Source organism: Rousettus aegyptiacus, unplaced genomic scaffold (assembly GCF_014176215.1).
Source record: "Rousettus aegyptiacus isolate mRouAeg1 unplaced genomic scaffold, mRouAeg1.p scaffold_m13_p_5, whole genome shotgun sequence".
NCBI classification, from domain to species: Eukaryota; Metazoa; Chordata; class Mammalia; order Chiroptera; family Pteropodidae; genus Rousettus; species Rousettus aegyptiacus.
In genome coordinates, this window is record NW_023416308.1 from 9,624,190 (window position 1) to 9,638,844 (window position 14,655).

A 14,655-nucleotide genomic window follows, 5' to 3' on the forward strand; every position below is an offset into this window, starting at 1 on the left:
AAAAACGGAGGGAGATGTCTCCAGAGGGAAAAGAGCAGGGACAAACCCGAGCCGAGGTCCCCAGGGAAAAAACTTCCATCAACCATCCTCCCCCACTTGCTCTTTGAAAAACAACTCCTCCGCGGGAGACTTGTTCCTTATGTCTAGTTAATCCGTGTCACTGCCGAGTGCACTGTGTTCCTCAAGGGACACATGACATGATGATCGAGAACGTGGAGAAGAGTCTCTCGGTGGTCTAGCTCAAGGGTGAATATCTACGGTTTTTTGGGTTTTTTTTTTTTTTGCCTTTATGAGCAGTCATATTCCTATTCCTTCTCACAGCTCGGTCCCGACACTTCCCATGGAAATAAAAGCCAGAATACAACTGACTAATGAGGCACCTGCCAGAAAACACAGGATGTTCCTGCTGTTTTAATCCCAAACGGCGCCCAACAATTTAACATTTTTTCCCTGTAGCTGCGGGCGCCGTTGGCTGACACTCACGGGAATTCAAGGATTCGAGGGGTAAGGGATTCTGATGACGGGGAATTTCTTCCCCCGGTCCCTGTGCACATCCAATTATCATGACGATGAGGCATCAGACTGAAACCAAGTGTTGGCAGACGGTCCCTAACGGTCGTTATCTCAGCAAAATTCTTAGACATACACGGACTGGTATTTTCAGGTCAAGTCTAATTTCTGTTAGGCCCAGATGATTGGTCTGAAAGCAGAGCGCAAGTCTCAGGAAGGGACATCGTCTTTTGGAGGTTCAGGGAGGAGGCCCCAGACCCTCTGGTACCTTCACGATTTCTTGGGCAATCTGCCTGGTTTTGTTGACATCCAAGACGATCTTGGCGTCCCTCACCACCGAATAGAGCGTCCGTCCCTTGCAGAGGCTGAAAAGCAAAAGAACAAGAGAAGTCGTCGGCAGTTAAGATAAAGCGACCCACAACAGTTACCAGAAGTGACAGGTAACAGCGTGGACTCGCGGACACACCCCTGTTATTCCTACTGAGCCTGGGACTGGACCCCAGGTCTGGTCCTGGGGTGCAGATCTGGGAACAAGTGTTAAGAGTGAAAAATCCTCCAGTAAATTAGTCACCAGGGCAAGATAGGGAGTAGTGATATCTTCAAGCGCCAGCTCCCAAGAAAATAATAAAAAAAAAAAAGCCAACAACATCGCCACCAGGAAGCAGATAACAGAACTGTCTACCAGGCCCTGTTTGCTATAAGACTTAAGAGTCCCCCAGAAACAACAGTTTTGCACCAGACGATAACAGCCAACTTCTGCTTCTATAACCTGCTTAATGTATAACTAGAGTGTGGTTCTAGGTGATGTCCCGTGCAAAGATATCCTGATGGCTAACTTCTGCTTCTGTAAACCTGTTTGCTTGTTTGATGTGGTTTTAGGCTTTATAAGCTGCCTCCTCTGAAAGCTCGGGGCTGATTCTCTCGTGGGGAGAGTCAGTCGCCGGCCGGCTAATAAAGGCTCTTAATTCATCTCAATTGGCTCCGTGGGTCTCAGATTTAAATGCGCCACAGCACAGGTTCTTCTGGGTTCTTCAGAATCTCCATCATCGACCGCCGGCATCCAAGAAAACCTGTGGAATCCGGCCATGCTCCGGCTATCCCGGCGTCTCATAGATGGAGAGCTGCTTATAAACCAGCAACTGCTGGAGTCTCAGACGCCGCTCAGACGGCAGCACTCTTGCTGGTCACTCGTCCCCGCTGCTCCCACTCACAGGGAGCTGCTGGGGTGGGGGGGGAACGATAAGACCCCAGCGAAGTGGTGGCTGATGTGCACCAAGTACCATCGGCAAACGACACACTCGAGCCTTTTAGACGGGCGTGTGTGACACCGATAATGCTCCCCCGAAACCAGGTGCCTGTACAGATAGAGGGGTTTTCAAACTATTTTCAGCCTTGCTGAGTTCATTTCCGGGCATGAGATGAATGACAAGATGCACAGGGACATTACGCAGTGAATGTAACACCTTCTCATGTAGCTGTCGGCACGCTCACCCGTCCTTCTCAGAAGCGAGGCCGATTCCTGGCGCTCGATAAACAGTCGCTGAATGAATGAATGAATGAACGAGTAAGTGAATGAATGAGTTCTAGATTCGCCAGAGCGTTCCCGGCCCCTAGCACTGTGTCTGGCTCATAGCATCCAACACTGAAAGAAGGAAGGACATCAGGAAGGTCCATTTTCCATCTATGTCAAAATAAGCACTTGACTTTTTCTTTTAATCTATGACTTCATTGCCGAGACACGCTAGGCATTTTCTTCACTCTTTTAGTATCTGAGCCCTGTTGTCTGCCGAGATGACGTGGCTGAAGTTAGAACTCTGGAACTCGGTTTGCATCCCGGCTCTGTTCCTTACTGACTGTGTGCCATTGGGTGAGTTACTTAACCTCTCTGGGCTTTGATTGCCTCATGCACCGAAGGGAACTAACGATACCTACTTTGTAGAGCCAGCATCAGGATGAAATGAAAAAAGGAGCTCAGTCCCATGCCGGGCATCTGGAGGAAAGTGCAGCACAGTGTTTGGTTAGGAGAACAGAGGCCTAGAATCAGGCGCCACGGGTTCGAATCCTGGCCTGCCAGCTCGTGGCTTTGTGACCCAGGAAGGTGGGTTAATCTCTCCGAGCCTCACTTTCATTGTTAGTAAAATGGGGCCAACAGTTCTTGCTTTCTAGGGTTGTAACGAGAATCACATGAAATTAGGTGTGTAAAGGTGTAGGCATCTCTCTCTCTCTGCCTAATACAGAGTAAGTACCCAGGACATTCCGGCTGTCGCGAAAGGTAATAAATGATCACACACTATGTAAATATATGTAAATTACGTAAATATATGTAAATTGTACAGATATAAATGCACACATACACACAAATTATATATTTTATACACATGTCATTCTATTATCTGTCTATCCATCCATCTACCCACCCACCCGAAATGCTACCTATAACCAACCACCCATGATCTTTGACTAAGATTCACTTCTTCACCTGCTTAACGTGAGATGCCCAAGTTGGCAGGCTCACAGGGAGTCTGATCACCTGTCCCGGGTTGCCCAGGAAGCCAGCGGGAGGTAGCTATGAGACCTCAAGGCTGTCTACGCTCGGCGGCCCAGGCAGCGTGTTTGCTGGGGCTGCTGGGGGAGAGGAGGAGGTAAGATGGGCTGCACGGCCAATTAAACCACACTGACATTTAAATATTCCGGATGGCAGAGACCGTGGGTGGACTCCCTCCCCTGGATCCCCTGTTCTGGAACAGCCACCTACACTCATTACAGGCCAGAGAAAATAGCGTCTCCGCTGCAGACGGCAGGGCAAACCACTGCGACGGGCTCCGAGCCTCCAAGACGCTCCTGCTCAGCGTTAAGTGCAAATGCGTCGCAGGCTTCAGATCTCCGCTCTGCCTTCTTTCCCCGCTCACGGCCTCCTTTCCAGAAGTGACTGCTAAGGTCTCTGCTTCTCTCACTCCCCTATGGCATCTGGAGCCTCTGGACAAACTCACACTGATTGGTTGGTGGGTCATAAATGATATGACCACAGCTTGGCACATCCACTAATGTGAAATACACAAAAAACCCACAACCAACAATTCCTCCCCTAACTGAGCATGTATCCAATAGGCATACTCATATTCACTCAAACATGCATGTACTAGAATGTTCTAGAACGTGAGTAGTAACACATTCATAACAGGTCCAAACTGGAACTAACCCGAATGTTCATCAACAGAAAACCGGATAAATTGTGATATATCCATATAACGAAATACTATGTTCATACCGTACTGTATGATGAACCGTTGCTAACTGCAAAAAACAGAGATGAGGTTCATGAACAGTGCTGAGCACGACTCACATTGGATTTACATAAAGTGCAAAAGCAGACGAAGCTGATCCCTGTGCTAGAAGTCAGCAGAGAGGGGACCCCGAGGGGCTGCAGGGGCTGGGAAGGCCACGAGGGGAGCTGGGGGCAGGTGATGTCCTGTGTTTTGATCTGGGTGCTAGTTACATGGAGATGTGCTGAGTGGCAGTTCATTAGGCTCCATGCTCTTAAGGACCTGGACACGTTGGCAGGTATGTGTGTTGTTTTTCCCCGAAAAGTTAATTTTTTATTTAAAAATAAAAAATCAGCGAGAAAAGGATGGACTATTAACACATGGTATTAACACTTAAAAGGAAATCTCAGCCAGCACTGATACTCCTGGCATCTACTTCCAAACTCCTCACTGTCCCAAGGGGCAGTGTCTGCAGAGGGGTTCAGGGCTCTGGCTCCAGCTGTGCCCAGCCAGGTGTTTATTGAGGGCTGAACTGGAGAGCAGGGGAGGGCTGAGCTCTCTGCAGGAGCAAGCATTAGGCAGGTGTCCAGGGGGGGACCGAGGCTCAGACTATCCAACCAAGTCAGTCCACGTGCCCACGACAACTGCTCTGAGCTTGGGATTCGAGTCCTACAAGCCACTTGCAGGTGGGCAGTGGGAAAGGGAGGGGAGGAGAGGATGAAGGTCTCCAGAGCACACGTGGGGACCTATCTCCCCTCCACGAGTTCTCCCAGCGTTCCTACAGGTTCATCATTCATACCCCCGTCTTACAGGTGAGGATATGGAGACCCAGAGGGGCGGAGGAGCTGCTCACGGACACACGGCCATGACGTCAGCCTGTTCCCGATCTTTGTCTCGTCTTCTCCTCCATGGTGTGGGTGCCCAGTTATTGGGACATGATTTTGGGGCCATTAAAGAGGCATGCAGCTGAGAGAGTGCATATCCCGACTCTAGCAGTTTACGACTTGCTGGGTGATATTGGGAAGTGACTTCGACCTCAGTTTCCCCATCTGTAAAATGGGGAAATACCATCTAACATGTACTAAGCCCTTTCTATATGCCAGACACTAGACTAAGCACGAGAGCCCCATGAGGTGGGTTTCATTCTCACTGGATTTCTTCGATTCCAAGATGTCTTGCCTTTTAACATCTCTAAAATCAGAATGTGTCTTGCATTCACTGACAGGTGACAGTCTCACGGGCACTGACTGTGTTCTTTGCAGTATATAAAATAAACAGTGTGTATTCTACTTGAGGGCATCTTAGATCTGATGACGTCTGGGGTGGGCCCCATTTTTACAGACGAGGAAACTGGGGCTCGAAGCAGTTCAGTGGAGCTGGCATTTGCACCCAGGAAGTCTGGCTCTAAAGCTTGGGCTCTTCACCCCCCATGTTTGCTTAACAACTTTCCCTGAGATCCTGGCACGTCACAGGCCCTCAGGAAAGGGTAGCTGTAAAGTCGCTACCAACGACACCTACAGCAATAAAGATCGATGGGGCTGCTGGTCGCGGAGTCAGTCTAGAGGTCAGGAGAAGGCATTGTAGAGACGCAAGGATACATTCAGTACCTCTCTAGCATCTGGAGCAGTAGGCACATATATGCGCACGTGGTCTCTCTCTCTCTCTCTCTCTCTCTCTCTCTCTCTCTCTCTCTCTCTCTCTCTCTCTGTATCTCTCTCTCAATCACTCTGTATCTGTATCTCTCCCTGCAACAAAGCTCGTCTTTCTCCAAGGAGAGGAGCAAGGACTGGGGATTTCTCATCTCGTCTTCAGGCCACCATCACTCTCAGCTCTGGCCCTGGGCAACTCCTATAAGCTTGTCGTCAACCCCATATCACAGGTGACACAGACCACCTTTTGGCCAAGATGGCGCAGCAAGTGTAAGATGTTTGTTGGAAGCCAGACTGAAAGAGAGTGTCGGAAACGATGAAATAAAACAGTCTAGGAGGTCTCCAAGGGCCTCCGTCCAAACTGACTCATTTTTGCCTAAACAGTGGCGAGGAGAGAAATCTGGAAGCCCGTGGCAGCCTCTTTCTTCCCCCTCCTCCGAAGCCCTCGCCACCAAGCCCAGAGCCCAGGCTGGTGGGAACGGCGGAGAGTGTGTGTGGTGGGTGGCGATCGACTCTGAAGACAGCCCGGCTCCCGGCCCAGTGCTGCCTGCCATCTCTGTGCCCACCTGGCCTTGGGGACTCGCGCTGCCTCAATGTGAGGATACTCACAGCATCCACACTCGTAAACCACAGGACCACAGGGCGTTGGCTGCATCATGATCCTCCCAAAGACATCCCCGTCCTAATCCTCTGAACCAGTATGTATGTGACTTTGCATCACAAAAGGGACTTCACAGCCCTGCCTGATTCGAGCCCCCAAGGCAGCTCTAGTTTGTTAAAAACAGGATTCTGTCAGAAGGGATTTACAACCTCACGTCTGCCTGCTCCGCTTCTACGCATGCCCACCTCTCAAAACTCAAAACCCACTTAATGGCCCTCGGTTCTTTCTCCGCCTCCCTTGAGCAAATAAATCCTATTCCAAGTGACAACTTGCGCGTGCTCCATCGAATACCAGCCACAGGCAATCTCTAACTTCCGAGTCGTTCATGACTCCAACATTGAAGATATTAAACCTGGGGACTCTGGGGGCTTTATGATTAAAAAAAAAAAAAAAAAAAAGAAGGCCAGGTTAGCTTCCAGTAAAAGTGGGAAGGACCAGCAAGCAAGTGTTGAGACACACCAGCGATCTGCCACCTGCTTAACCCGACGTACATCCGGGAAATGAGGTTACAGAGTCCCACGACGTCCGGAAGTTGCTTTGGGAAGGCTCGTGCATGCTCCAGCCCGGCGAGAAAGATGACAGTGGCAGGTGCCTTGCTGCCCAGGAGGGCAGGGCTTAGTGGTTGCTAGGGCACGCCCCCCTGTCCTCTTCCAGCCTTTCGTACTGTCGCAAATCTCCAAGAAGTGGGGAGGGAAAAGCAAGCTCGGACTCTCGTCCTTACTGGATTCTTCTCTCCAGAGCCAGATCCAATTTCACTAAATCCAGAGGCCAAGGCTTGGCTTCTCTGTGCCCTTCAAGGGCTGAGATAGGGGGGGGGTTCTGCCCATTAGGGGGCGCTCCTGTCCCTGACTGTGACCCACGTCTCTAGGCATCTGGTGATATCTACTCTTCCTGGTCTGGGCTTTACAAGGGAGGAAGTAGTCCAAGGAGGCAGTAAGCCAGCCTGGGAGGCGAGGGCCTCCAGCTGACTGCAGGAAGAACTTCCAGGAAATGGGAGCCCGGCTGGTCCTCTGCCTCGTCGCTTTGCATGGTCCAGTCACCAACTCAGACCTGCTTTTCTTGAACTGGTCCAAAGACATCCCCGAACATGCTCCTCCCTAACTCTGCAGCATACATTCTCAGCATCTCCCAAGGGTCAGAGTGTGCATCTCAATTGGTATCCCTCGCATTGCAATCATTCCAGAACCACCTGGAGATTTTTGCCAGATCAGCTGACTTGTATTATTTATCACTTGCTAACAGTTTTCTTTAGGATGCGCTGTCTTTGAAAAAATAAGTGAATTAAAAATAAACAAACAAACAAGAACCCTTTCTATTATCACCTTCTATCATTACCAAGTGGAAAGCCAGAATCTCTAGTCCCAAATAAATAAAAAGAAATACAATGTTAACAAACATGGTAAAAAAAAAAAAATTAAATTCTAGCTTGGCATTGTGGCCGGAGTAGTCTGAGCTCGACCTAACTTTTTCTTAGAAAAAAAAAATTAAAAGTTTAGCAAATATGGGTTAGGAAGGTGTTAAATAGCAGCCCTGAATGGAGACTTTCTCCTTAATGTTGCCAGAAAGATGGAAGGAGAGCTGGAGAGGCGAGTCGTCGTCTTACTATGTGATTCCACGTTTTCTGAGACTGGCTGTACCCGACCTTCCATCTGGGACACCTCGACGCGTTTAGTCCCCCCATACCTGCAAACGCTCCCTTCCTGCCCATGACTATTAGCAGGTCCTCCGGGTCAGGTGGGTGTGATGCCAAAAGGGCCATTTCTTTGCTCTGATGGGGCTGACATTCTTGTAGAGGGGAAAGACAGTCGCCAACAGAATAACTGCAGGTAGGTGATGAGCAGGACGATGGAGAAGCAAACACGAGGTCGGGTGGAAAAGAAGAGGACGGAGATGGGGTACCCCCAGAAAAAGGTAGTCATCGGGGTCAGCACCTCCGAAAGGGGCGGCAGGGACCCCTTCACGCCGCCTCAGGTAGCTTCAGAGCAAACACTCTGGGCCGACTTCTGGCAGCTCCTAACCAAATGCTCCTGTCTAACCTCTCCGAGAAGAGCAGGCGTCTTCTTGTTTAGGATAAAGACCACGTCCCAAAGGCCTGACCGGAAGACCAGGACAGACGCGAAAGGTTTCCAGGTGTCATCTCGTTTCCTGCTTCTCTTAACTCTCTAAGTGAGTACGGTTATTCCCGTCACGCAGATGAGGAAACTGAGGAAACACGTCAGCCTGGATGGGGGCAGACACTCCAGAATCATACCCACCTGAGATAAAATACTTCCCCATCCTACCTGTGTGGTCTTGGGAAAGCTACCTGAAAACTTGGAAAAACACAGTGCTTTGTGAACTGTGAGGTGGGGCGACCAGGTAAGGAGGCTGTTTATATGTGCGAGCATGGGTCTGGTCTCTGTGTCCAGTTTTAATACCCACTACTTAGCACTTAGCTTGGAGACGAAGCGAGGAAGGACAATAGCTCCCATTTATGGGGCTCTTTCCACCAGGCACTGACTTGGGAACCACCAAGGCCAGCATCCCTAGGAGGGGAGGCACTAGGCACAACACAAGGATGCTCACGTGCAGGAAGGTTGGGTAACCCACCCAGGGGCCCACGATCAGTAGGCGGCAGGGTCCGAATTTGAGTCCAGGTCTCAAAGCATCACATCTTACCAGGATTTCATAAGATCCTTTGGGAAAAGATGATTTAATCAAGGAGAAACTGGTCAAGCCCAACGCAAGATGGCCTGACCTCTGAAACCCTTGTGTCTCCACTGAGCTCAGTGGAGACAGCCCCCGCCCCGATTCCTGGCCTTTCTTTCCACCCTCCACATTTACGGCTAGTCCGTGCTGGTCTCATTGTATGTTCCCTGCTTCGATTTGGGGATTCCTAGCCGCCACCCAGAGAGAAGCAAGGAAGGCTGAAAAGGACCAGATCACCTGAGAGTGTCTGCATGCCTCCCTGCAGGTCTGGTGGGGGGGGGGGCACACGGCTGGCCAGGTCCAAGCAGGTGCTCAGAAGTAAGCGAATGGATAAATGAGGAATTGATGACTCCTACCACCTTCCTTCTTCCCATTGTCCACTGTAGCTTGGAGAGTGATGCTTGATGCCAAGGCAGGTCTCTCCCTACTGGCTTAGTGAGTGAAACTGACCACGAGCCAAACCAGACCAAGGGGGCGATGAAACTTCCAGGCTCGTCCCTGAGCCCAGCACCACATAGCACCAAAGGACCGAAGACCACTGGCCCTGCCCACCAGCGCCGGGTATCAAAGCACTTCAACTCCTGCTGCTCCCTGATCGTAACGACATTTTTTATACATATATATATATATATATATATATATATATATATATATATATATATAAAAAAAAACTAAACAGTAGACCGAATTACTGTTTTAAAAATGTATACACATACCACCTAATTTATATGCATTAAAAATCCACGGAGAAGATTGACTCTGAGAGTGTTAGCAGAACTATTTCCGGGTAGTGAGATTAGAAGCTTTGCAAGTTTTTTTTTTTTTCTTCCCCTGCTGCTTATCTCTCTTTTCTAATTTTTCTTCCATAAACACGTGTTACTTTTGTAAAATGAGAAAGGGGAGGAAAAAAAAAAAGGAAAAAAAGCAACTCTGAGTCAGACTGAAATGAAACCAGACACGCACGTTTATTCTTATAGACAGTTTGGAAAATATTGGACGGGCGACGAACCGAAATGAGAAAGCACAGTCTGAACCGAATTCGGATTCTACGCAGCTCAGATTCGCCACCACAAGGCTCTCTGGCTGTGACTCTTTGAGGGCAGGAAGCGACACAGGGGTTGGCACAGGGCGAATGACAGGTGCTACTTTAATAAAGCCTCAAGACCATCCTCGCCCTGGAAAAGTTCAATCGCTAGTGAGGATGACAGTTGACTCTTGATTTTTGAAAAGAACTGTATGGCCAGGAAGAGGAGAAGGGACAGACAAGTCGGTGGTCTACATAACCCCCCCCCCCCCAAATGGCTGTGTCCTTTCCATGTATACGACCCAGGGCCTGAGAGGGTGACAGGAAATTGCAAGGAGGGGAGGGGAGAGGTAGAAGGGGAAGAAGAGGGGAGAGGGGAGGGTTCTATCTGCTTCAGGGGAGGGGGGGATGGGAAGATACATGAGCATGGAACTTGCCTAGCTATGGTGTAAACGAACACGTATAGACATTTCTAGAATTCGGGTCGTAGACTAGTATTAGAGATCACTGGGTCCGCCTCCTTCATGGACGATATGGAGAAATCGAAACACAGAAGGATCAGAAGGATGACAGAGTTTCCCAAGGTCCTGCTTTGAGCAGCAGAGCCTGGCTCGAACCCAGGCCTGGCTGGGGACCAAGTGGGTGTGTGCAGCCTTGGAGCCGTTCTGCCTCCTAAGGATAATAAACACCACTCCATGAACTTCCCCATGAGCACCCTGCTAAGGGGTTTCTATGAAAGATCTCAGTTGTTTGCACTCCTGACCTCGACCCCATTAGGGAGGTGCAATTCCTATTTCACAGACGAGGAAACTGAGCCTCAGAGAGGCGAGGTCACCTGCTGAGCTCACGCAGCTGGGGTATGAAGCAGAACTGGCATTCTACCTTCAGTCCATTCGACATCAGCTCCTTGTTCCTAACCACTTGGCTACACGGCCTCCTTGGGAAGTGGAAGGAACAGCGGTTGAGGGAAGAGGGAACCAACAATTCCCAAGCTCCTGAGAGCCCGGTGCTCATTTCACCCTCCCCAGAGCCTCGTGGGGGGACTTCTCATCCTCTCGTTTTTCCAATGAGGGGGCAAAGGCTCACGGGAATGAATAACTTGCCCAGGATCCTTCTCGGCCAGGATGTGGATGCAGGATCTGAGCTGTGGGCCTTTCCACTATCTCCCCTTCTTTTCTGAGACAGCCTCTGGTGCTGGAACACTCCAGCACACACCCAAGTAGCCCATTGTCCACACGGCTCTATTTCAGAGGTTTGCAGGGTATTTGGAAGAGTGTGGATACACAGGCCTACTCGAGCAAGGCTTCTAAGACAGGACTGCAAACTATGGCCCATGGGCCAAATCCAGCCTACTGCCTGTGTTTGTATAGACCAAGAGGTAAGACTAGTTTTTAGACCGGTAGATAAAGGTTAAAAAAATTCAAAAGGTTACTTTATGAAATGTGAAAATTACATAAAATTCAAATTTCCATGCCCATAAATAAGGTTTTATTGGCACATGGCCACATCCCTTGTTTGCATATTGTCTTTCATGCTACAATGTCAAGAACCGGGTAGCTGTGACAGACACTGTATGGCAAAAACCAAAAATATTTATTGTGTGGCCCTTTACAGAAAATGCTTCTTGGCCCCTGCTCTAAGAAATCAGAGTGCGTCAACGGAAATTGGGCTGCCAGATACAGAAGGATGTAGACAACTTCGAGCCATTCTCCTCTGCACTGGGAATTGGGTGCGGTCAAGGCCAAGTGGACTTTCCATTCATTTACTTTCCATTCATTCATTCACGTACTCACGCATCCATCCACGCACTCATTGAGCCAGCAGTCCTAGAGCCGCTAACCGCCCGGCCCTGCCTTAGGTGTGGGATACTGACTCTAGAGCACGAGGCAGATGGTACCCATGAAAATGCCAGTGTCACAGGTGCAGGGACAAAGCTCTGCCTGGGAACGAGTCGGGCGGCTGAGAGAGAAGGAGAAAGAACTGGGGCTTGTGCAAATGCGGGCCGAGAACTTACCTGCAAGCCCGTGTTACACAACTGCGGGGATGGGCTGAGCTGCCCGCTGCCAGCCCGGTCAGAAGAGAGGCTCCAGCGGAGGCCACGCCCAAGCCTAACGTGCCGTAACTCAAACGCAAAAGCACTGTCAGGCCGATGTCGTACAACTTACACGTTTCTCAATCTCCTGCCTCTTCCTCTCCACGATTCTGCATCTAAATTCCTATGCACACCGTAACACAGCCTTCCCGGGCAGCCCTGAGGCGCTTAATCAGCTGGACAAATTGTTCATCCAAGTGAAACCAATCCCAAATTGCTTGAGAATGCCTTCCTTACAGAGCACTGGCTCGGAGAGAGCCACAGGGTGGCGGAGGGGGGAGTTACCTGATCTGCTGCCACCACGCGAAGGGTCACTGTAGCTGGATCAAAAGCCACAGGCGCGACACGTCTGCGCACATGGATATACATGCGTGGGTCCTAGCTTCTACGGGTGCGAGTGCCTCTCTGTGTGCACGTTTACATGCACATGGGCAGGTACATGTACCTGCGAGTGAATCTGTGCACGTATGCATGCATGGACATAATACGCATGTGCACGCATATTTACACGTGTGCATCCGCGGACGTGTGTGCCGGTGCCTTCGCATCTATAGGTACATCTCTGTCTAGCTATGGGCGAGTGTTTTGATGGCTGGAGCTGGGAGAGCGATACAAGTATGTCGTGCCAACTGCAGAACCGGCCACAGCCTCTCTCAGCTCTCGGCTGTCTGTCTGTATTTCCCCCTGGCCTTTGAAACGCTCCAATAAAAACACAGTCTTTGTCTGAAACCTGGACGTTCAGGCTGCCAGGGGCTGGGGGTAGATGGGGAAGTGGGGTGGGGAGGTTTAATAGACACAGGTTTTCTTTTTGAGGTAATAAAATTGTTCTAAAATTACATTTGGTGATAATTGCACAATTTTGTAAATATGTTTATATCAAACATCTCCTAAAGTCCACTGGCTTAAAATGTTTACACAGTTCAACGTTTTTTAGGGTATCTGCAAGATATTAAACAAGTATATATACAGATTTGTTTATAAAAGAAAAAAAAACCTGGAAGTTCACAAAAATCCTGACTGACTTCTTCTTGTTACACTTGCAAAGGAGCCCACACAAAAACTCCTGGATTTCACAGCCTTGTCAACCAGAGAAGGAACTTCCCCCGGTTTCTACAGTCTATGCCTCTGCCGGTCTGATGGCAAAGAACACCGTCCATTGCACGTGAAGCTTCACAGGTAACATGAGAACACCTTGGGGGTTTAAGGCAGGCTGGATGGGCAGAAGTACTAGGGTGAACACTGGGAGGGAAATGAACCACCATTTTGTCGCCCCAAGGGAAATGGAGAAAAATCTAGAAGGAAGGGTGATGCTGAAACAGGAGAAGAGCGGAGAGGAGAGGGAACTCGTGGGCGAAGGGAGTAGCTCTCAGTGGTTAAGAGCTTGGAATCTGGAGCCGGACAGAACTGGGTTCCTGATCCAGACCCGAACCTATGAGCATTTGGGCGAGGTGCTTAAAATAAACACAGGTGTACAAATCAGAATCTACCTCACACGTGTGTGGGGATCCAATTAGAAAACGCTGGCATGTTCACCAAATTTTGCTCCATGATGCTCCCTCCCAGGCCCACTGGAGACCTCACTTCCCAGTCTCTCTGTAATAACGCAGCATCGTATGACTATTTCTGGCCAATGAAAAGCTACCCCTGTCATCTCCTGGTCGGGGTACTGAGGAGCCCACTGCCAGATCTGCAGTCTTATTCTTCTGTGCTACTGTGACCACATGATGATAAGGCAGAGCCGCAAGATTGGAATATCCTGGATCCCTGAGTAACTGCATGGAAGGCAGCTACCCTGGAGCACTGCGCAACCTATAGCAAACTTTATGTGAGAAATGAACTCGGAGTAAGCCACGGAGATTCGAGGGCTATTTGTCACTGCAGCAAAAGCCTATCCCATCCCGCCTAACAGAACATGTAAAAAGGTTGGTGCCCAGAACATAAAAAGCACGCAATAAATAATGGCTACTGTGGTTAATTGGCAGACCTCGAAGTACAAAGCGAGTGAGGTCATAAGAAGAAAACAGAGAAAGCAAGGGACAACAGCAAAATAAGCAAAAATAAGAGACTCGGGCTAGGGTCGGACTTTTTCAGTAAGCATCACCAGGGAAACCAAAGTCTCTGAGATGGGAGGTGTGTTTTCCTTGGTGCTGAAGACGACTGGGTCATTTCTGAATTCCCACAGACACTTCCATCTGGACATAATTGGGCAGCACCGTGGTTTTAAAGAACCAGAGGCCAACGGGAGCTGTGCTCGGCGAGATTCAATTTCACGTTTTTGTTAATAGCTTTCTCCTGCCTCTCACAGACAGAAAAGCAAGTCACCCCAGGGATTGACCTCACCTCTGAATCATTTAAAAACAGAAAATAAATGTCCGGGGAGATTAGATAAAACAGGTTCTGTGCCCCAAAAGGTCGTCACGTGACAACGTGGCATCTTCGTGGGGGAGATGACAACTCCATGTAATCCTATTATGACTGTTTCCATTAGTGGCCAAGCCTTACTTTGGTAATTCGTTTCGACGGAAAGTCCTGTCATGCCCCAAAACCCAATTTAGAAGGTGCAGGAACAAAATTTAAGTTTGTACCAATTTCTCGGAGATGGACGAAAATCATCACTCAAGTTCATCTGGGATTCTTCCTTCCCTTAAGCTCTTAACTCCAGGAAACCAAGAGAACGCCTTCCCAGGGTTTGCCTGGAGAATCTCATCCTCCAAGGCCTCCTTAAATCCTATAGGTGCTCTAGCTTCTATCATCTACAAAGCTTCAAG

At 49.4% G+C, this 14,655-nt stretch overlaps 1 protein-coding gene across 3 annotated transcripts in view; it reads right to left on the reverse strand.

Annotated features, from left to right (window-relative positions):
* The window catches only part of KSR2 (kinase suppressor of ras 2), a 336,358-nt gene that overhangs the window by 17,612 nt on the left and 304,091 nt on the right, over window positions 1–14,655 (reverse strand). For all 3 annotated transcript variants that reach the window (XM_016149513.2, XM_016149511.2, XM_016149512.2), the window contains exon 15: window positions 779–875. In XM_016149513.2, the coding sequence (XP_016004999.1) occupies window positions 779–875 (97 nt within the window). The remainder of the gene's footprint in view (window positions 1–778; window positions 876–14,655) is intronic.